This window comes from Salvelinus namaycush, chromosome 23 (assembly GCF_016432855.1).
Source record: "Salvelinus namaycush isolate Seneca chromosome 23, SaNama_1.0, whole genome shotgun sequence".
NCBI classification, from domain to species: domain Eukaryota; kingdom Metazoa; phylum Chordata; class Actinopteri; order Salmoniformes; family Salmonidae; genus Salvelinus; species Salvelinus namaycush.
This window is the reverse complement of record NC_052329.1, coordinates 14,810,090-14,832,945: the sequence shown is the minus strand read 5'-3', so window position 1 is coordinate 14,832,945 and position 22,856 is coordinate 14,810,090. Positions and strand designations below refer to the sequence as shown.

Here is a 22,856-nt window from a genome sequence, read left to right as displayed (position 1 = left end):
CTCAGAGAAAAGCATGCATATATTTAAAAACACTATGCTACTTATACTTTTATCTATAAAATGTCTACCACATACAGATTACTTTTTACCTCATTACACATTTCATTTGGGATTCCACCCCTGTAAATGTAATTTGCATGATGGGAGAAGTGAAGAAAGAGATTCTCATTTCATACAAGCGTATTTGTTTCCACATTTCCTCTCCTCGGTTTGCTTTGACATTTTTCAAAAGGAGTCGAGGAGAGGACGGAGGAGTTGAGCAAACCAATTGAGAATCTCCCTATGTGTGACCATAGAACAGTAACAGCAGCAAAGAGTGGTGCGCCCTAGTAGACAAGGCAGTGGCTTTGGATGGACAGTTGAAAAGCTTGCTGATGAGTGTGGTCTGAGGGAGTTGGTGGTTGGTGGTTGGCCCTGCTGTGGCGATGGGGTGTTCCTCCGTGGTTTCTTCTGGATCCTGCTGTTGATCTAATCTTGGTAGAAACAAAAAATAAATGTCAGAAGTGAGTGACATAGGGGTTTAACAATTACATTGGTAGATGTTTTTGTTTTTTTACATAGTTTTACAGATGTGGTCATACAGAAGCAGGTGAATACATTCCTTAATTTGATGTGGTGATATGTTGACAACTAACAAATTAACTGTCAGTATACTCTGTTGAACTGTTGGTGATAGTAGCTGCCCTCCAGTGGGTGGAGGACCATCAACCTGTCAGAATTGCAGTATGCTCAGATTCCCTGTCTGTATTTAATAGTTTATCATCTGGCAAATCTAGTAGGAATGATCTGCTATTGGAGGCATTCATGTTATTATGGAGAATCGAGTGATAGGGTGTAGTAGTGCGATTCTGTTGGGTCCCAGACCATTTGGGAGTGGGGGGAATTAAAGAGTAGAGCCATTATCATAGATGTGTGGCAGAAGAGGTGGGACTCAGAGCCGGCATTTATATGCCCTCCAAAGAAAGGTTGGTTGACCAAGATTCAAATTAGGCAGGAAGCGGTGGTGTTTGCTCAGTTGCATCTTTTTATTTGATTTATTTAACTAGTCAGGTCAGTTAAGAACAAATTCTTATTTTCAATGGCCTAGGAACAGTGGGTTAACTGCCTTGTTCAGGGGCAGAACGACAGATTTTTACCTTGTCAGCTCCGGGATTCGATCTTGCAACCTTTCGGTTACAGGTCCAACGCTCTAACCACTAAGCTACCTGCCGTCTCGGCAGGACATTGTACATTGAACTCGTCATCATATCTGGTTGGAAAGCATGCAAATGGTGTATGGTTGATGAAACAGTGAAGCAAGCATGTGTTGATGCATTGTTGTAAGTACCTGTATGTGGAAAAGAGGGAAAGATTCATGTGTAGGGTTATTGAGGTTGGACAGCAATGGGGAAGGGTTTGATAGAAGTTATTAGGGCTCTTTTTCTTTTCTTATTAGTACAGGATTAGATAGAATAATTTAGTCTCTCTTATTGTTTGTTTCTTTATTCATTTAGTCTGTAAACTGTGATTGACTACACACTCCAGTACAGTAGTTGGCGGTATTTACCTCTAACGTTTGTTTACGTACCGCCATAATATTATAGTAAAAGAAAAATACGGGATTTGCGCTGCTATTCTAGAGATTACGTTAATCCTACTCAACCTTTTAGCTGTCAGCTGATTGTCGAGTTGGGAGAAAAAGAAAACATAGCCATGGCGGCAGAGATTCATTCGAGGCCTCAAAGCTCAAGACCAGTTCTTCTAAATAAGATCGAAGGGCACTCTGACGCGGTCAATGCTGCAGTTTTGATACCGAAAGAGGACGGAGTGATCACAGTTAGCGAGGACAGGTAGGTTGGCTGACGCCCCATTAGCTAGCACGCTAACTGTTATCCAGACAATGATCTAGCCACATAACATTAGCTGGCTAGCTTGTTAGCCTACTTACTAGGTTATCATTTGCCTGGGGACCAGACGGTGAATTTCTAAATACACGGTCTGGAACATCATGAGTGTTTGATTCTGGAAATGGTTCTCTAAAAGTAGGAATGTTGAATACAATTATTTGAACTTCCTCTGCCGATTGTCCGTGATGTTGGTCCTTTAGCTGCTCAAAATATTTGACAAAATATCCACAGGAAAGTATTGTTTTGTCGACTTTTTACAACACCGGTACTGACGTTGAGATTTCTAACACCTGCAAGACCATAGAGATCCTATTAAATTACTAGAGGGTCTAGCTACAAAGATTTGTATAACTAACCCACGATTGACCAGAGCCTGTTTTTCCAATGGGAGCAAATTAATCATAGTGGACAGAACAAGCAAGGAGGTGGGCAGAGTCAAGCACGAGCTAGTGAAATCCTATTGGCCCGTTTTAGCCTTTATTTGCATATTTCCGTCAGGGAATGCCTAATCTGAAGTGCGCATATGTAATAACTCGATTCGCCCTTGCACTCTAAACAATGCATTTTTTAGACTTTACCCTTTGGCAAAGGGTAAAGTCTACAAAACACAGCTAGGCCAAAATTAGTCTCGTTCCATCTTTTCCCACTGTCAGCCACTGGGCTTCCGCCCATCACCATATTTGGTAGTGAGTGGAAACGCCAACCGGATGCTTCACATTTATACATCTGGTGAAATATCTGTCTTATTGTTCTATCTGTGCTAGCTATGTCATAAACCCTCAAAGTTCCATTAATGGGGCGAAAATGGAAGCCATCTTCCTCAGGGAGAAATCCAAAAAACAGTCTAATTGGAAGAATGGCAGCTGAGGCATGATGTATCAGAAGTTGTGTAATGGAATTTTTGTCAACCTAAAATATTGTCATAATTATAAATACAGTTTATACATCTTTTATACACATTTCTGTATAAATAGCCTCAAAAATATATGTAAACAGACCATACATTTCTCAGATGTGTTTTTCTTGGAAAGCTGTGCTATTATGATACAATATCAGTACTTGTTGCATTTACAACTTGTCTAAGTCCTATCATCAACTGATTTGAAACAGTTTGTGGCTGTGGATTGACTGCATTGTTTGAATGGAATCATTCCTCTAAGACTGGCTAGCTAGCTAACACAGATCCCAGCTAGCAATGAGGAATCGGCCCAGAAGCAGTCCCCCGGATCTGATTGAATCGGCCCGGAATCGGGTGTTGGATTTGGACCGGAATCAAAATGAATGACTGCCCAGAATCGGCCCAAGTACATCGGGCCATTTCCGTCTACCGGAATTCAGCCAACTTTACCGGCATCTTACTGGAATCCCCCCAGAAGCGGCCTGATGTAATTTTAAATATATGAATACAAAATTACTTGATTTAGTCATTTTAAATATTATACATTTTATACATACAAATTATACCATCCCAATTTTTTTTTAAATTGTATTTATTTTTTACCCCCTTTTCGTCATATCAAATTGTCTTGTCACATCGTTGCAACTCCTGTACGGCCTCGGGAGAGGCGAAGGTCGAGAGCCATGTGTCCTCCGAAACAGAACCCCCGCCAAGCTGCACTGCTTCTTGACACAATGCACGCTTAACCCGGAAGCCAGCCGCACCAATGTGTCAGAGGAAACACCGTACACCTGGTGACCGTGTCAGCGTGCATGCACCTGGCCCGCCACAGGAGTCGCTACAGCGCGATGGGACAAGGACATCCCGGCCGGCCAAACCCTCCCCTAACCCGGACGATGCTGAGCCATTTGTGCGTCACCTCATGGGTCTCCCGGTTGCGGCCGGCACGGGTATCGAACCAGCATCTGCAGCATCGCAGTTTTCCCTGTGATGCAGTGTCTTAGACCGCTGCGCCTCTCGGGAGACCCCATCCACAAAGGTTTTAATTCTTATCAATTGCCTTGCACAAAGTATCAAAATACTACTTAAACAGGACTCTTAAAGAATTTAATTGAAATGTTATTTAACATTTTTTTATCACAGAAACAATGAGAAAATATGGAAAAATAAATAAATAAATGTTAATTGTATAAAGCAGCCCGTGTAATCATCTGCCAGAGTAGCCACAATCGGCCCGAGCCCCAAGTAATACATTTGGGCCAGATAACTCACACCGGAATCGGCCCGAGCTCAATCGCCGCATCCTAGCCATAATTAATGCTGCTGAGGTCAGCCCAAACTCGGGCCACATGACGTCGGCCGAGTCTGACTCAGCCGAGTGCCCCGACTCTCAGCCGGAATCGGCCCAGATCCACTGCTAGCTGGGATACAGTGCAGATCAATTCTAAACATTTCATTGTTTTACACCTTTCTTATCACTGCACTGGCAAACCATGATTAACCTTTGGACCATCATAATTAGGTTACTGTCCATTTTAGTATTCTAATTCTATGTGCAAGATTTTGGTTAGTATTGTAGCGACCCGCACAGACAGTTATGTGTTAGGCTAGGAGGTGGTTGTGTTGTACTTACCAGTACCCAGTGTTTGCGGGGTCCGACATGCCAATCAACCTGCTATCTGCCAATCACGGGAATGCCTGGAATGTTCTGATGCCGGGCATCCTGGCAGTTGGTGGAGTGGCGTGGAGGGGGGTTAGGCAGGGGGATGGAGCATTGGCAGTTAAGACCAGGTTTAGACATTGTTCTCTCTCTTACGTCTGGCCTTCACAAGAGAAGGCCACGGTTGAATTTTATTCAACATTCTTAACAGACAAGGGACGTTTAGGATTTCTCTATGTAAATGTGCGTGGCGTTGTCTACATAATTTGAGGACATCGCCACGTTCCGTGGCTAGGTTATCATCAAACTGACCAAACAGCTCGCTGTCCTCTGCCTAAATAGCCTGTAAACCAATTATTTATATTTACACTAGATGACTGTTCTAAAGCCACCGTGATCCATCTTGGCACTCCCCCACCATTGTAAAAAATATTTTAGAAGCTATACAAAATTTATTTTGTTAAGGCTACCTTTTGTTTTTGCCACTTTTATTCTACAGATACCTTTTAATGCATATATTTTTTTATTGTGTTATGTGAGCTAAACAAAACATGTTATTTTTTTAAGTATAATTTTTTGATAATACTAATGTTACTGTCCCCAAGTCATGCACCCCAAAAACGGAGGGGGCACAAAGTATGTGAGGATGGGTGGGTGGTGGTCCAGATAGTGGCTGAAACACCTGAAACAGCCTTTTCCTGCAATCTACAGCCATAATAATTTTACTTAATTCGATGTAAATTGTTCTCCAAATCTAAGCATACCTCTTGAGCTGTCTGTATCCTCCTGACTGGTGGTTATTTTTTTTAAAGAATCTAAATATGCTTCTCGGCATCTCTGCTAAAATCTGTGTAAAAGATTGAAAGCGATGGGATTCTTATTCAGTACATTTAGTAATTAATTTCTTGCTTTTCTAAAGTCTACCAACCTGATTGGTAGTTGATTGATAGCCTGAATTGACTGATTTGTAGCTGGTTATGAGTTTGGGGGAGAGGTTCCCAATCTGGGCTAGCTAAAGCCAACTTCATAAAAATGCTAGGTGGCTAGTAGTATTACAGAGAAACGACAACAAAAAATGAAACAAAATAAAATGTGTGTGTGCATTAGTACTAGTCAAATATTTGGACACACCTACTCATTCAGCTCTAATGAACTTATCCTCTGCAGCAGAAGTAACTCTGGGTCTTCCTTTACTGTGGCGGTCCTCATGAGAGCCGGTTTCTTCATCAGCGCTTCATGGTTTTTGTGACTGCACTTGAAGAAACTTTCAAAGATCTTGACATTTTCCGGATGAACTGACCTTCTTGTCTTAAAGTAATGACGGACTGTCGTTTCTCTTTGCTTATTTGAGCTGTTCTTGCTGTAATATGGACTTGGTCTTTTACCAAATAGGGCTATCTTCTGTATACCACCCCTACCTTGTCACAACACATCTGATTGGCTCGAACGCATTAAGAAGGAAAGAAATTCCACAAAGTAGCTTTTAAAAAGGCACACCTGTCAATTTAAATGCATTCCAGGTGACTACCTCATGAAGCTGTTTGATAGAATGCCATGACTGTGCAAAGCTGTCAGGCAAATGGTGGCTACTTTATTTGTTTAACCCTTTTTTTGGTTACTACATGATTCCATATGTGTTATTTCATAGTTTTGATGTCTTCACTATTATTTTACAATGTAGAAAATAATAAAAAAATAAAGAACCCCTTGAATGAGTAGGTGTTTCCAAACTTTTGACTGGTACTGTGTATATATTTCCAACAGTCTTGAAGGAGTCAAAAATTACTTAAATACATGTCAATTTTTCCAAAACATTTAAATTAAATACTATAGAATTCCATTCATTCCAATGGAGGCATGCTCCTTCTGGGGAGTGCCAATATGGCCGACCGATGGGTTTAAAGCCTCTCTTTGGCCAATACATAGCATCAGCAATCCAGGGTTTATTTACATTATTGCTGTAAACAATGGCTTGTTGCGGGATGAATCAACTTCGCTCCAAGAGGCTACTGCCTAAACAGTTTACAGCTTTCGTAGGTGTTAGCTATAGCAAATAGTGTTTCTTTATTGATTTAGCAAGTTAGCTAGCTAATAGGTATGGAATGCATATCCTCAGGGCATAAAATTGATGTGTGTAACGTTAGCTAGCTAACTGCATAATCCTGGCACCGACATCCGGATAGCCAGGGACCTCACAATACGGTATTAGTACAATTTGTAGGTTACGATACGTATTGCGATTAGATACTTTGCTTTGATTGCGATTCGATGTTCCAAACATATTGTTCACCATATGTCTGCTGCAGAGGGACGAGGAGAGCCATGAGAAAATTAGTTTTGATCAGTCATGGAAATAAGTGCTGAAAACCAATGGGCTCCCTATTTAAAAAGAGGCAGAACAAGCTATGAAGGAACAATACTGGTGTTTTGGTACAGCAAACTAGCACAAAAATAATATTGTGATATTGTCAAAACGATACGATTATATCGTCAAAAATATTACTACTACATACCCAACCCAACGGTCACCATTATTTGAGACTTTTTAAATTAGGGGTATGCACTGTGAATCAATTGACAAGTGTTACTACCACCTCCAACCACAATTGCAGTTGAAAATGGTGTTTAGAGCCATTTTGTGACCCCCTGACCCATAACCATACTATTTAGACACAAAAGAGAGATGTAAGCCTAAACACCTTCCTCCAAAAAGTAATACATAAATGGTGAGGAAGAGCGAGTAGCATGGGCAATTCTCTAGAGCGGGTGGCCATCCTCTTCTGGTCAACTTTAGGGCACCAGGCCTAGATCAGAGCAAATGAATGTTAATGAACAGATCACTGACCATTTCGAATCCCACCGTACCTTCTCCGCTGTGCAATCTGGTTTTCGAGCTGGTCACGGGTGCACCTCAGCCACGCTCAAGGTACTAAACTATATCATAACCGCCATCGATAAAAGACCGTACTGTGCAGCCGTCTCCATCGACCTGGCCAAGGCTTTCGACTCTGTCAATCACTGTATTCTTATCGGCAGACTCAACAGCCTTGGTTTCTCAAATGACTGCCTCGCCTGGTTCACCAACTACTTCTCAGACAGTTCAGTGTGTCAAATCGGAGGGCCTGTTGTCCGGACCTCTGGCAGTCTCTATGGGGGTACCACAGGGTTCAATTCTTGGGCCGACTCTTTTCTCTGTATATATTAGCGATGTCGCTCTTGCTGCGAGTGATTCCCTGATCCACCTCTACGCAGACAACACCATTCTGTATACATCTGGCCCCTTCTTTGGACACTGTGTTAACTAACCTCCAAACGAGCTTCAATGCCATACAACACTCCTTCCGTGGCCTCCAACTGCTCTTAAACGCTAGTAAAACCAAATGTACGCCTTTCAACCGTTCGCTGCCCGCACCCGCCTGCCCGATTAGCATCACTACTCTGGAAGGTTCTGACTTAGAATAGGTGGACAACTACAAATACCTAGGTGTCTGGCTAGACTGTAAACTTTCCTTCCAGACACATATTTAAACATCTCCAATCCAAAATTACATCTAGAATCGACTTCCTATGTCGCAAGTCCTTCACTCATGCTGCCAAACATACCCTAGTAAAACTGACTTTCCTACCGGCCCTTGACTTCGGCGACGTCATTTACAAAATGGCCTCCAACACTCAGCAAACTGGATGCAGTCTATCACAGTGCCATCCATTTTGGCACCAAAGCCCCACTGCGACCTGTATGCTCTAGTCGGCTGGCCCTCGCTACATATTCGTTGCCAGACCCACTGGCTCCAGGTCATCTATAAGTCTATGCTAGGTAAAGCTCCACCTTATCTCAGCTCACTGGTCACCATAGCAACACCCACCCATAGCACGTGCTCCAGCAGGTATATCTCACTGGTCATCCCCAAAGCCAACACCTCCTTTGGCCGCCTCTCCTTCCAGTTCTCTGCTGCCATTGACTGGAACGAATTGCAAAAATCGCTGAAGCTTGGGACTTTTATATTTCCCTCACTAACTTCAAGCATCAGCTATCTGAGCAGCTGCAGTGGTACATAGCCCATCTACAAATATCCCACCCAATCTATCTATCTCATCCCCATATTATTTTTATTTACTTTTCTGCTCTTCTGCACACCAGTATTTCTACTTGCACATCACCATCTGCTTATCTATCACTCCAGTGTTTTTTTGCTAAATTGTAATTACTTCTCTACTATGGCCTATTTATTGCCTTACCTCCTCACGCCATTTGCACACACTGTGTATATATATATATATATAAATATTTTTTTAATTTTTTCTTCTATTGTGTTATTGACTGTACGCTTGTTTATTCCATGTGTAACTCTGTTGTTGTTTGTGTTGCACTGCTTTGCTTTATCTTGGCCAGGTCGCAGTTGTAAATGAGAACTTGTTCTCAACTAGCTTACCTGGTTAAATAAAGGTGAAATAAAAATGTGGCGGTCATGCTTGGTCAATTGTACATTGAGGAGCAATATCCTGAGCATGGTATAGAGACAATTGAATGCTCTGGATCGACACCTTTCCCTGTCAACAATAGGATTAGCTTCTCATGGTTGAAGAGATAAGGAAAGTTTGAGGAAGGGAGAATCAAATAGTATGAGATGTTGGTTCAGTATTTTTTATTTTATATCTCATGACTGGACTGTCGTAATGGCACTTTACTCTCCTTTTGTGTCACGGGTCACAATGATCTTGTGGCTTGAGAATTTCATTGCGTTATAAAATTGTTGCAATAGATGAACTGATGTTTTTCTACAGACCTTTTCCTCCCAAGTAGCCCAAGTTCTAGTACTGTAATCCCTGTTCACATCTGAGACTATCATGCTGCACCTGCAGGAACAGTGCCAAGAGGGGCACTTGAAGTTTGAATATTACATTTCCTGTGTCCTATGTCCAGAACTATCCGGGTATGGCTGAAGAGAGACAGTGGACAGTACTGGCCCAGCATCTACCACACGGTCTCCTGTAAGTACCACAACCGATTTTAGAAGTAGGCTTTAGTTGACACATCCAGTAGATGCTAAAGCGTATACTACTGAATCAAAACATTGGCCATACATAATTGTTTTTCAATGCATATTTTTCTTCTCTGTACTAGCGCCGTGCTCCTGTATGTCGTACCACCATGATAGCAGGCGCATCTTCATAGGGCAGGACAACGGGGCCATTGTGGTGAGTGAGCTAAAGCCTTAAAGATGACCTCATGCTTAAACTCTAGTCTGGCTGTGTTTGACTGGACTCATAACATACCATTCTTGTTCACACTGACCCTTTTTCCAATGTTTCCCTGCTTTGATTGAGAATCAAGGCAAAAGTATGAAGTTACATAGAATAAGAGTGGTACTGGTAGCAGATTTTTATTATTGTTTGGTGGTTCTAACAGGAATTCCTTCTATCTGAAGATTTCAACAAGATGAACCATGTGAAGACATATCCTGGTGAGATCTGAGAGGGGGTTTCCTGCCTTTACAAAGCAAATGACAACAAAAAAGCTTTGGTGACGTTAGACATGATCTCTAGTGTTCAGTAAGGAAGTCTTGTGTATCAGTAATGGTATAATGATCTGCTATTTCAGTGATCATTTCTCTTTAGTGTGTATTAGATGTTTGTCTGTGTGTCTTGTCTACTGGGCTGTGTTCTGCATCCTCACCCAGTCCCATAAGAAATCATCTGGTCCCTACACAGCATGCCTCTGGGCAAATGTCCCTCTGTGGACTCAAACAGGAAATAGAGGCTGATGTCATTGCTGCTTAGAACACATGCATGCACACAACCACAGACCCAGACCCACAGTGTAAGAGGAGAAAGTAATCATTGTCCAAGCAATCATAGCTTGATGATCCACCACCACATATTGGCTTATTATTAGGTTATTACAGTCCCCTTCCCGCAGGCTCAGTGAATATGATATCTGTGACTAACAGCCTAGCCATGCAGCCTGGACCTTACTCTCATCACTGGAAAATCCCTGCTTTTGGAAACTTGAGTTTTAAGCATTAGATGCCAAAAAAACAGATGTCACTGGAAGTTTCCAGCAGTTCTCTTTCAGCAGAGAAAATGACCCCAGAACAGAAAAGCTACATTAAATGGTTTATAGTAATTTAACTCGCTCCTACATTCAACTTTCTGCAAAAGGTATAATGACTAAAACATTTGTGCGTGTATGTATTTAACCCATTTGTGTGTGCTGTCTGTGTGTGTGTCTAGCCCATCAGAACCGTGTGTCAGACATGGTGTTTTCTCTGGAGAGCGAGTGGGTGGTGAGCACCGGACATGACAAGAGTGTGAGCTGGATGTGCACCCAGAGCGGCAGTATGCTGGGGCGCCACTACTTCGGCTCCTGGGCCTCCTGTCTACAGTATCCTTCTCTCTCTGTGTGTGTGAGAGAGCTGGACAGGTGTCAGTTTGCATTGTAATGTTCATATTCTTAAGAATTACTTCTTGGGTCAAAGGTCACTTCCTGTCTGTCCTATGTGCCCTTCCTCTGTATCTTCCTTGACTCCGTGTCTAGGTATGACAATGACACTCAGCATGCCTTTATAGGGGACCACTCAGGACAGATCACCCTGCTGAAACTGGAGAGACAGACCTACTCTACCGTCACCACACTGAAGGGCCACGAAGGTAACATGCACATCACAGGAGGTTGGTGGCACCTTAATTGGGGGGAGGACTGACTGAAGCAGAATTAGTGGATTGGTATCAAACACGTGGTTTCCAGGTGTTTGATGCCATTCCACTCGCTCTGTTCCAGCCATTATTATGAGCCGTCCTCCCTTCAGCAGCCTCCTGTGCTACACACACATGGACATACGTATACTGTATATACGTATACTGTACGTATACTGCCTATGCACAATATGGAAACGGACACTGCAAACTGCTCAAATGCCAACTGGCAATCATTTTAAAAAGAGGAAATGTTGGTAGCAGATTGTATGGCGCTATACTGTATTGTCATGCAGTGTGGTAACAGTTTTGCAGTGCTGTGATTTTCTCTCACTCTGGTTGCCTGTGGTTTCTCTAATCATTTCCCTGTGATTCACCCCAACCTTCTAAAATCCAATACAATTTTATGTGAAATGCTTACCTATGGGCCCTTCCCAACAATGCAGAGAGAAAAAAAGAGAAATAATAACACAAGGAATAAATACACAACGGGTAAAAGATAACTTTGCTTTATACACGGGGTACCGAGCCGATGTTCGGGAGTCCGAGGTAATTGAATTGAGGTAGATACTTTTGTATATATTGTGTATGTGGACACCCCTTCAAATTAGTGGATTTGGCTATTTCAGCCACACCCGTTGCTGACAGGTGTATAAAATCGAGCACACCGCCATGCAATCTCCATAGACAAACACTGGCAGTAGAATGGCATTGGACTCTGGAGCAGTGGAAATGTGTTCTTTGGAGTGATGAATTACGTTTATCATCTGGCATTCCAATGGATGAATCTGGGTTTGGCGAATGCCAGGAGAACGCTACCTGCCTCAATGCATAGTGCCAACTGTAAAGTTTGGTGGAGGAGGAATAATGGTCTGGGGCTGTTTTTAATGTTTCGGGCTAGGCCCCTTAGTTCCAGTGAAGTGAAATCCTTAATGCTACAGCATCAGTGACATTCTAGATCAGGGCTGCCCAACCGTTTTCCTGGAGCTCTACCGTCCTGTTGGTTTTCAGTCCAACCCTAATTTAACACACCTGATTCTACTAATTAGCTGCTCAACAAGACCTTAACTAGCTGAATCAGATATGCTAATTTAGGGTTGGACTGAAAAGTTACAGGACAGTAGATCTCCAGGAAGAGGGTAGGGCAGCCCTGTTCTAGATGATTCTTGCAACAGTTTGGGAAGGCCCTTTCCTGTTTCAGCATGACAATGCCCCTGTGCACAAAGCAAGGTCCATACAGAAATGGTGGATGAACTTGACTGGCCTGCCCAGAGCCCTGACCTGACCCCATCGAACACATTTGGGATGAATTGGAATGCCGATTGCGAGCCAGGCTTAATCGCCCAAATCAGTGCCCAACCTCACTAATGCTCTTGTGGCTAAATGGAGCAATGTTCCAACATCTAGTGGAAAGCCTTCCCAGAAGAGTGGAGGCTGTTATAGCAGCAAAGGGGGGACCAACTCCATATTAATGCCCATGATTTTGGAATGAGATGTTTGACGAGCCGATGTCCACATACTTTTGGTCATATAGTGCCCTCCACTAATATTGGCACCCTTGGTAAATATAAGCGAAACGGGCTGTGAAAACAATGTCTGCCGTTTATCATCTTGGTCTTTCATTAAAAATATTCACAAAAATCAAACCTTTTAATTGTAGTAAAATGATTGAAAAAATACATGTGAAATAAATATTTCACGTGTGCTACAATTATTGGCACCCCTAGAAATTCTTGTGTAAAATCTAACTGAAGTATATTCCCATTCATATTTTACGTTTTTAAGTTCACCTGAGGGATTAGGAGCAATTAAGTGGTAAGTCATGACTTCCTGTTTCACTGGGGTATAAATATGAGGTGTCACACAGGCCAAGATCCAATAGTCATCCATCACTATGGGAAAGACCCGAGAATACAGTAATGATGTGTGACACCAGTATCAGGGCAATAATTTAAGAAGTTTAAAGCAACAGGAGATGTTAACAATCGCCCTAGAAAAGAACATGTCTATATTGACCCCACGCACAGTGAGGAGGATGGTTCGAGTGGCCAAAAAATCTCCAAAGGATCACAGCTAGAGAATTGCAGATGTTAGTTGGGTGTTGGGGTCAGAAAGTCTCCAACACTACGATCAGATGCCACCTACATAACCACAAGTTGTTTGGGGGGGTTGCCATAAAAAAGCCTTTGCTGTCATCAAACAACAAACTCCAGTGCCTACAGTTTGCCAAATGTTACTGGAACTTTCAATGGGACTGGGTTATATTGTCAGATTAGAACAAAATAGAGCTTTTTGGAAACAAACACTAGAGGTGGGTTTGGTGTAGACAGAAGGATAGCCATGCAGAAGTATGGTGGTGTATCTTTGTGGAGCTGTTTTTCTTTAAATCAAACCTCACTGCCTGTTAGGAAGCTTAAACTGGGCTGTGGTTGGAACTTCCAGCAGGACTATGATCCAAAGCACTCCTCAAAATAAACACAAAAATGGTTAACTGACCACAGAATCAAGGTTTTGCCATGGCCATCCCAGTCCCCTGACCTGAACCCCATGGAAAACCTGTGGGATGAGCTGAAGAGGAGAGTCCACAAGTGTGGACCTCGGGATCTGAAGGATCTGGAGATATTCTGTATGGAGGAATGTTCTGCGATCCCTTGCCATGTGTTCTCCAACCTCATTATGCATTATTATAGGAGAAGACTCAGAGTTATCTTGGTAAAGGGAGGTTGCACAAAGTATTGAATGAAGGGGTGCCATTTTATGATATTTCTTCAGTTATTTTACTTTAAAGCTTTGATTTTTGTGAATATTTTGAATTAAAGAAATTTTTTCACAGCCCGTTTTGCTCATATTTACCAAGGGTGCCAATATTAGTGAAGGGCACTGTACATATAGGTATGGATAAAGTGACAAGGCAACAGGATAGATAATTAAGCAATAAGTCCCGAGGGGGTGTGGTATATGAACAATATACCACAGCTAAAGGCTGTTCTTATGCATGACGGAGTGCCTGTATACAGGCCTTAGCCGTGGTATATTGGCCATATACCACAAACCCACAAGGTGCCTTACTGCTATTATAAACTGGTTACCAACGTAATTAGAACAGTAAAAATAAACTTTTTATCATACCTGTGGTATACAGTCTGATATACCATGGATCTCGGCCAATCAGCATTCAGGTTCAAATCACCCAGTTTATAATAAACATACCATGGCATTGTTGAATAATCATTTCGGATTGGCTTGAAGGGCATTCTAGAGCATGCATTATTTCCCTATAACTCACGGTAGAATTCAATGGCTATAGTTCAGTTTTACATGTTCTATGTCTTGAGCCCGAATAATCAACGAGGGGCTATGTGTTCAACGGTAAATAATGCAACTCCGCGGAAGGTAAGTTCTACTATGCTAGCGCGTCGTGGAACACACATTCCACGTCTTTCATAATTTCCATTGAACGCATAGCCCCTCGTTGATTATCCTTTACATAGCAGTAGCGTATGTGATGAGTCAATAGAGTGAAAAAAGGGTAAATGCAGATAACCAATAGCTACCCGGAGTAACTATTTAGCAGTCTTATGGCTTGGAGGTAGAGGCTGGGATGTTCAGGGTCCTGTTGGTTCCAGACTTGGTGCATAGGTACCGCTTGCTGTGCAGTAGCAGAGAGAACAGTATGACTTGGGCGGCTGGTGGCTTCCACTGACACCTCCTGGTATAGAGGTCCTGGATGGCAGGGAGCTCGGCCCCAGTGATGTACCCTCTGTAGCACCTTGCTGTTGGGTGCCAAGCAGTTCCCATACCAAGCAGTTCCCATACAAAGCAGTCACACTACCAACCACCAGTCTGTTGTGTCATAACTTCCTGTTCACCCCCCCTTCTCACTTCCTATTATCCTTTTGTCACCCCCTCCCTCTCAGGTAGTATTGGAGCTCTGTGGTGGGATCCTGTTCAGAGGCTTTTGTTCTCAGGAGCGTCTGACCACAGTGTCATCATGTGGGACATCGGGGGCCGCAAGGGACGAACACTACTGCTCCAGGGACACCAGTAAGAGGGAGGGAGGGATTGAGGGAGTGTGTGTCATCCAGTGCATATGCTTGTCAGTAGCAGGGCTCTGTAGGTTAGCACCAGCTGTCACAGGGAGCTGTTCACCACGTATTGTTTTATTTGTATGTTTTATGTTCTGTGAACTCCTCAGATGGCGTAGCTATCAGACCAAGTCAGTGGAGTTCCTCTGAAGTTCTGTCATTATGTTAATACATTAAATAAGTCAGCTGTCTGAGATTCTTTGGAAGATCACCCTGAATATTTTCTACGTTATTCCTTCTCTCTCTCTTCCTCTCTCCTCCCCGTCTCCAGTGAACGAGTGCAGGCGGTGCGCTACCTGCAGCTGACTAGACAGCTGGTGTCCTGTTCTGCAGATGGAGGCGTCACAGTGTGGAACATGGACACTCCCAGAGAAGAGGTAGGTACAGTATGTCAGGAACCAGGAATACATCTCAATACCTCTTCACCTTCTACTCTCCTTAGAGTAAGGGTGGGCAAACTTTCTGGCCCCAAAAAATAGAACAAAAAACATGCCGTAGTTTGCCCACCTCTGCCTTACAGGCTGCTGAACTCCCAATCACCTTGGTTACGGAGCATCACCAACTCCCTACTGCCCTCTGGTGTTGAAAGTTCAATACCGCTACAAAGTAGCTACTCTCTCTCTGTTCCCGCTTGACTCTCTCTCTGTTCCCGCTTGACTCTCTCTCTGTTCCCGCTTGACTCTCTCTCTGTTCCCGCTTGACTCTCTCTCTGTTCCCGCTTGACTCTCTCTCTGTTCCCGCTTGACTCTCTCTCTGTTCCCGCTTGACTCTCTCTCTGTTCCCGCTTGACTCTCTCTCTGTTCCCGCTTGACTCTCTCTCTGTTCCCGCTTGACTCTCTCTCTGTTCCCGCTTGACTCTCTCTCTGTTCCCGCTTGACTCTCTCTCTGTTCCCGCTTGACTCTCTCTCTCTCTCTCTCTGTTCCCGCTTGACTCTCTCTCTGTTCCCGCTTGACTCTCTCTCTGTTCCCGCTTGACTCTCTCTCTGTTCCCGCTTGACTCTCTCTCTCTCTCTGTTCCCGCTTGACTCTCTACAGGCTCCTCAGTGGTTGGACAGTGACTCGTGTCAGAAGTGTGAGCAGCCTTTCTTCTGGAATGTCAAACAGATGTGGGACTCAAAGACCATTGGGCTTCGGCAGGTGAGAGGGAAGGCAGCCCCTGGTGTAGCCGTTACTGAAATACAAATATCCTTGCGACTGTATAGTAGTGGTAGAAATACAGATACATCATCATCAGCATTGCGTCCAACAACAACATTGACGAATACGCTGATTCGGTGAGCGAGTTCATTAGAAAGTGCATCGGCGACATTATACCCACAGCAACGATTAAAACATTCCCAAACCAGAAACCGTGGATTGATGGCAGCATTCGCGCGAAACTGAAAGCGCGAACCACTGCTTTTAACCAGGGCAAGGTGACCGGAAACATGACCGAATACAAACAGTGTAGCTATTCCCTCTGCAAGGCAATCAAACAAGCTAAGTGCCAGTATATAGAGACAAAGTACAGTCGCAATTCAACAGCTCAGACACAAGAGGTATGTGGCAGGGTCTACAGTCAATCACGGATTACAAAAAGAAAACCAGCCCCGTCGCGGACCAGGATGTCTTGCTCCCAGACAGACTAAATCACTTTTTTGCTCGCTTTGAGGACAATACAGTGCCACTGACACGGCCCGCTACCAAAACCTGCGGGCTCTCTTTCACTGCAGCCGAGGTGAGTAAAATATTTAAACGTGTTAACCCTCGCAAGGCTGCAGGCCCAGACGGCATTCCCAGCCGCGTCCTCAGAGCATGCGCAGACCAGCTGGCTGGTGTGTTTACGGACATATTCAATCAATCCTTATCCCAGTCTGCTGTTCCCACATGCTTCAAGAGGGCCACCATTGTGGTGGGTCTGGGTCTCGACCCCGCCCTGTGCAACTGGGTACTGGACTTCCTGACGGGCCGCCCCCAGGTGGTGAGGGTAGGTAACAACATCTCCACCCCGCTGATCCTCAACACTGGGGCCCCACAAGGGTGCGTTCTGAGCCCTCTCCTGTACTCCCTGTTCACCCACGACTGCGTGGCCATGCACGCCTCCAACTCAATCATCAAGTTTGCGGACGACACTACAGTGGTAGGCTTGATTACCAACAACGACGAGACGGCCTACAGGGAGGAGGTGAGGGCCCTCGGAGTGTGGTGTCAGGGAAATAACCTCACACTCAACGTCAACAAAACAAAGGAGATGATTGTGGACTTCAGGAAACAGCAGAGGGAGCACCCCCCTATCCACATCGACGGGACAGTAGTGGAGAGGGTAGTAAGTTAAGTTCCTCGGCGTACACATCACGGACAAACTGAAATGGTCCACCCACACAGACAGCGTTGTGAAGAAGGCGCAGCAGCGCCTCTTCAACCTCAGGAGGCTAAAGAAATTCGGCTTGTCACCAAAAGCACTCACAAACTTCTACAGATGCACAATCGAGAGCATCCTGTCGGGCTGTATCACCGCCTGGTACGGCAACTGCTCCGCCCACAACCGTAAGGCTCTCCAGAGGGTAGTGATGCACAACGCATCACCGGGGACAAACTACCTGCCCTCCAGGACACCTACACCACCCGATGTCACAGGAAGGCCATAAAGATCATCAAGGACAACAACCACCCGAGCCACTGCCTGTTCACCCCGCTATCATCCAGAAGGCGAGGTCAGTACAGGTGCATCAAAGCAGGGACCGAGAGACTGAAAAACAGCTTCTATCTCAAGGCCATCAGACTGTTAAACAGCCAGCCACTTTAATAATGGGAATTGATGGAAATATAATGCCACTTAATATAATGTTTACATACCCTACATTACTCATCTCATATGTATATACTGTACTCTATACCATCTACTGCATCTTGCCTATGCCATTCTGTACCATCACTCATTCATATATCTTTATGTACATATTCTTTATCCCTTTACACGTGTGTGTATAAGGTAGTAGTTGTGGAATTGTTAGGTTAGATTACTCGTTGGTTATTACTGCATTGTCAGAACTAGAAGCACAAGCATTTCGCTACACTCGCATTAACATCTGCTAACCATGTGTATGTGACAAATAAAATTTGATTTGATTTGAGATACAGGCATATAGAAATACAGGAACTAGGCGTGATCAGTTTTTATTATTTGACCCTTGGCTAACCCTCATGTGTTTCCTGGTTCAGCACCACTGCAGGAAGTGTGGCAAGGCGGTGTGTGGGAAGTGTAGTTCCAAGCGCACTACATACCCTGTGATGGGCTTTGAGTTCCAGGTGCGAGTGTGTGACACCTGCTACGACACCGTCAAGGACGAGGAGTGAGTAATAAAAACATGCCAAAACAAACTAACTAAGTCGCTCTGGTTAACAGTGTCAGCTAATTGACTCAAATGTACTGTCAATATAATAATACTGTAACATAAAAATGTGTGATGATAAAAATGAGTATAATAAAAATGTGTGACTCAGATTTACTTTTGTCTTCATCCAACCACCTTATTCCTTGCTACTTATTGTCCTCACGTACCACTTTGTCTCATCTTCCAGTCGCACTGCGTTAGCAACGTTCCATGAGGGGAAGCACAACATAGCCTTTATGGACATGGACCCTTCCAGAGGCCTGATGGTGACCTGTGGCAGCGACCGTGTCATCAAGGTCAGACATACTATCAGCCCAATCACTCACTGGTGGTCAGATGGACAGTCCCTGATCATAGGGGATTAAACTCAATACTATTACATTTTTTTAATATGCTTGGAAAGTGAAAATGTTCTAGAATGTCAAAAAGTAAACAATAATAGAGACATCTTGCAGTTTTGGAGACAGCATCGCCTTTTATTAGCAAAGAGATTTACAGTGGCTGGTTAACAGTAAGTAAGTGAATTGTTTCGCCCCAAAGTTAGCCAAGATTATTAGCTAGCCAGCTAAAATTGTTTACAGTTAGCAAAATAGTGTAGAAGAGATTGCTAACTACATTAGCTCTGCCTTGTCTCCAAAAATTACACGGTGTCGGTTGTTTACATTTCACCATTGTGACGTACATCCATGCGTATCCACTTTCTTCCATGCGTATTAATGTCATCTTTCAATATTCATACATCTGTTTTTCATCTGACTTTACTGACTCTCTGATTGGCTCTTTCGACAGATATGGGACATGACGCAAGTGGTTGGCTGTAGCATAGCAACAGGCTTTTCCCCACGTTGATTAACCCCTGCCCCCGATCGGCCCCCAAACTCTGTCCTCTGCACTACTGACAGGTGTCTCTCTACTTGGGACCTCTGTTGCAATGACAACTCCTCTGTCTCATCCTTCTGGCTCCTCTTCTCTGTCTGGCTGCTTCTGTTCTCTCACGTCCCACTGGACGTTTGGATGAAGATACGTGTGTGCTGTGTAAATGGGTGGGTACTAGTGTTGGTAACCCTTCGCTTGATTTGGTGTCAGTTTTGTACGACAGAAGTTAAGTCTCATGTGTCTCAGGTCTAACTTCCAGTGTGTACCCATTCAGTGGAGCTCCAAGCACAATGTTCTAGTGTGTGTGCGTGTGCGCATGGGTGGAAGGAGCAGTGTTTTGTGTTGACGTATGTTAGACTTCTGTCAGGTTTCTTTGACAAAGTGGGTCACATTCCTCTTGCACTGTAACATTGGACTGCTAACACCCATCATCCACAATACCCTGCCCAACAGACACACAGGGCTCTCCTATTGGCTGCTGACTTCAACTTTCTACATTTTGAAATATTGCAAATACTAACCATTACAACACTGCTTTTATATATGCACATGCAGAGTGTGTACAGTATGAGATGCAGTGTACTTACCTCTGTATATCCCTTAATGATCATGAGGTCAGTTTCTCTCTTTCTCGCTAGTCCTTCTCTTTCCACCTCTCTTGTCCTCTCTTCACTAGTTGGCCTTATTAAACTCACTTGTTTGTCTCAGGAGGAGGAAATGGAAGAGTCATTAGCCGGCATGGCTGTATGTGCCCGATTGATGCTTGAGCCGTCGGCATGACAACCCTTGCCGAGCTGTAGGCACAGCTGTTCTCCCCCAGACATTGTCCAACTTCACCTCAGACACACCTAAAACATCTTTTGTCAATTTTCTGTACAGATATCACTTCTAGTCCTGATAACCAAGACCCCATACTCTATTGCCTTTGCGATAAGTTAAGATGAATTTGCGTATAATGAAAAACGGTGTAAGGTTTTGAATGAGGTTTTTGTTCGGCTTTTGCTCTATTTAGACAGGCACTTAGGTACTGAAATGGTACTGTATAAAAGTCAATGTAGCACTAGTTTCCATGCACGCTGATGTTTTACACTGTTTCTTCTCACTGTGGGTAAAATTAGAAGCTGCTTGCGTTTCCTCTAAGGCCTTAAGAGAGCGGGACGCCCCAAGCCTTCTAGAACCTTCAAACTGCTCACGACTCTTCTCACATGTACGCACATACACACTCTGCTCTGTAGCATAGCTGCATTTTACACTCAACCGTCACCCATGAATACTTAGCATTCAACACTATTGACTTGCTTCTAGTTTCTTTGTCACTCTCCCACTCTGTTTTGTTTCCAGAGCCCAAGAAGGTTCTCCATTGCATTGAAATGCACTACATGTGGTTTAGAGAGCAGATGTGCTGTGCATTTAAAACAAAAAGGTTTTTGTAAGTTTGCATTTTGGGGGATTTGCTTCATTACGGCTTGAGTTACGTGGCGTCCTTAAACTGGTAAATATTTGGCTAATTTGTGGTAGGTTAGACTAACGCTTGCCTAAAGGTAAACTGAACATGATGTGGGAGTTCTGATTTTTTTCAAATGTAATCCCATTCCAGGTTTGATCACCTAGTGTATAATATTTATATTTGTAGCAATGTGTTTCTGATTGTGTCTGGTTGTTTACGTCATGTACACTTCATGTATAGGATGATGGTGGTGAGTTCACACAGACAGGATGATGTCATTGAGAAATCTGTCACAGATATGTTTACCATGTCATGTCAGAAACATGATGACATCTCTGGGAGACATGTTTATGTCACAGAGGTGTTGACATCATAAAGAAATTGTGACATCACAGAGATACAGGGGTGTTGATGTCACAGATGGACATTGTGAGGTCACAGAAGGGGCAGGTATCCTAGCGGTTAAGAGCGTTGTGCCAGTAACTGAAAGGTCGCTGGTTCGAATCCCCGAGCCGACTAGGTGAAAAATCGGTCGACGTGCCCTTTAGCAAGGCGCTTCACCCTAGTTGCTCTGGATAAGAGCGTCTGCTAAATGACTAAAATGTAAAGTACAGACATCAGGGATGTGCAGTGTTCTTGGGGACACTTTTACTACAGTACAATCAAGGCTCAAGTTCAGCTTTTTTTTTACTGTGTTAGATCAAAAGAAATCTCTGGTGCTCTGTAAACATGACCCTAACCTTAACCCTCGGCGTTATAGAGGATACCGGCGTTATAGAGGATACCGGCGTTATAGAGGATACCGGCGTTATAGAGGATACCGGCGTTATAGAGGATACTTGGGACAGTTAACTGGAGTCCCAGTGATTTCTGCTCCCAACTAGATTAATTCCATTATGAGGTGTAACCAAGAGCCAGTAACGTTTAGAAGCTAACATTTGTGATTCCCTCCACATATTGTTCCCACCACATTTGTGATCAATACTATTCTCTAGGTATGTTGGTTTGTAATGAAGTATAAGTCTGTTTGATGGGTCGATCCCATGAAGAAGAATGTATATACTTTTTACATGATTAGATTAGTTATTTTCATCATATGGTGGGCATACATGTAATTTGACTAAACCCCATCCACATTTTCACACAGGTATAAAATTGTAAGATCTCAAACTGGAGCCGTATCTAGCAGAGGAGACTACTGGGAGGAGCTATAGGAGGACCAGCTCATGGAATTTATGGAATGGAGTCAAATGTGGTTTCCATGTTTGATGTGTTTAAAACCGTTTCATTTATGCCATTTCAGCCATTACATTGAACCTGTCCTCCTGTAGCTCCTCCCACCAGCCTCCTCTGAATTCTACAGTTTACGTTCTCTATTACTCTTTAACCTCTTTGTTGTCCTTTTATCATGTCATACTGCTCGTAAATAATCTTGTTTTTCCGACCATTGTTGTATATCTTTAATAATTGTATTTTTAAAGAGAAACTCTTGATAATATTGACAGTACTGACTTTAGTCTCCCTGTGGCACTCTGTCACGGTGAAGAAAGAAATGAAATCTTAATAAAGAAATCCATTCAGACCTGTTATTAAGTCTATAACTCTTGTGTTGGATGCCTCCCGTCTGCAATACAGTAACAGTCAGAAAAGACTTGGAAGCTGGGTTTTACATAAGTGAATTTTATTTTATTCAAGGATGAAATCACAAAATACATGACTGCCTACATTATCGCCTTATCTTTAAGCATATATATATATATATATATATATATATATATATAGCTTATCACTTCCTCAAACTGTTTAAGTGCCCCTTAAACATCAATAGTATTAAATAAATATACCTTAGCTGTATTGGACATGTCAGGTAATGCTGTGGTTCCCTCCTGTACCTCTTGGGTGTGAAATAGGTAAATGCCCATCTACCTGCTGAT

At 43.4% G+C, this 22,856-nt stretch overlaps 1 protein-coding gene across 1 annotated transcript; it reads left to right on the top strand.

Annotated features, from left to right (window-relative positions):
* Nucleotides 1-1,620: 1,620 nt before the first annotated feature.
* Nucleotides 1,621-22,511, top strand: wdfy1 (WD repeat and FYVE domain containing 1). Its single transcript, XM_038961085.1, has 12 exons — nucleotides 1,621-1,829; nucleotides 9,369-9,436; nucleotides 9,570-9,643; nucleotides 9,855-9,909; nucleotides 10,679-10,829; nucleotides 10,983-11,095; nucleotides 15,058-15,184; nucleotides 15,497-15,602; nucleotides 16,261-16,362; nucleotides 18,427-18,557; nucleotides 18,787-18,895; nucleotides 19,389-22,511. The coding sequence occupies exons 1-12, from the start codon at nucleotides 1,693-1,695 to the stop codon at nucleotides 19,446-19,448; spliced, it is 1,233 nt and encodes a 410-aa protein (XP_038817013.1). The 5' UTR covers nucleotides 1,621-1,692; the 3' UTR covers nucleotides 19,449-22,511.
* Nucleotides 22,512-22,856: the final 345 nt, after the last annotated feature.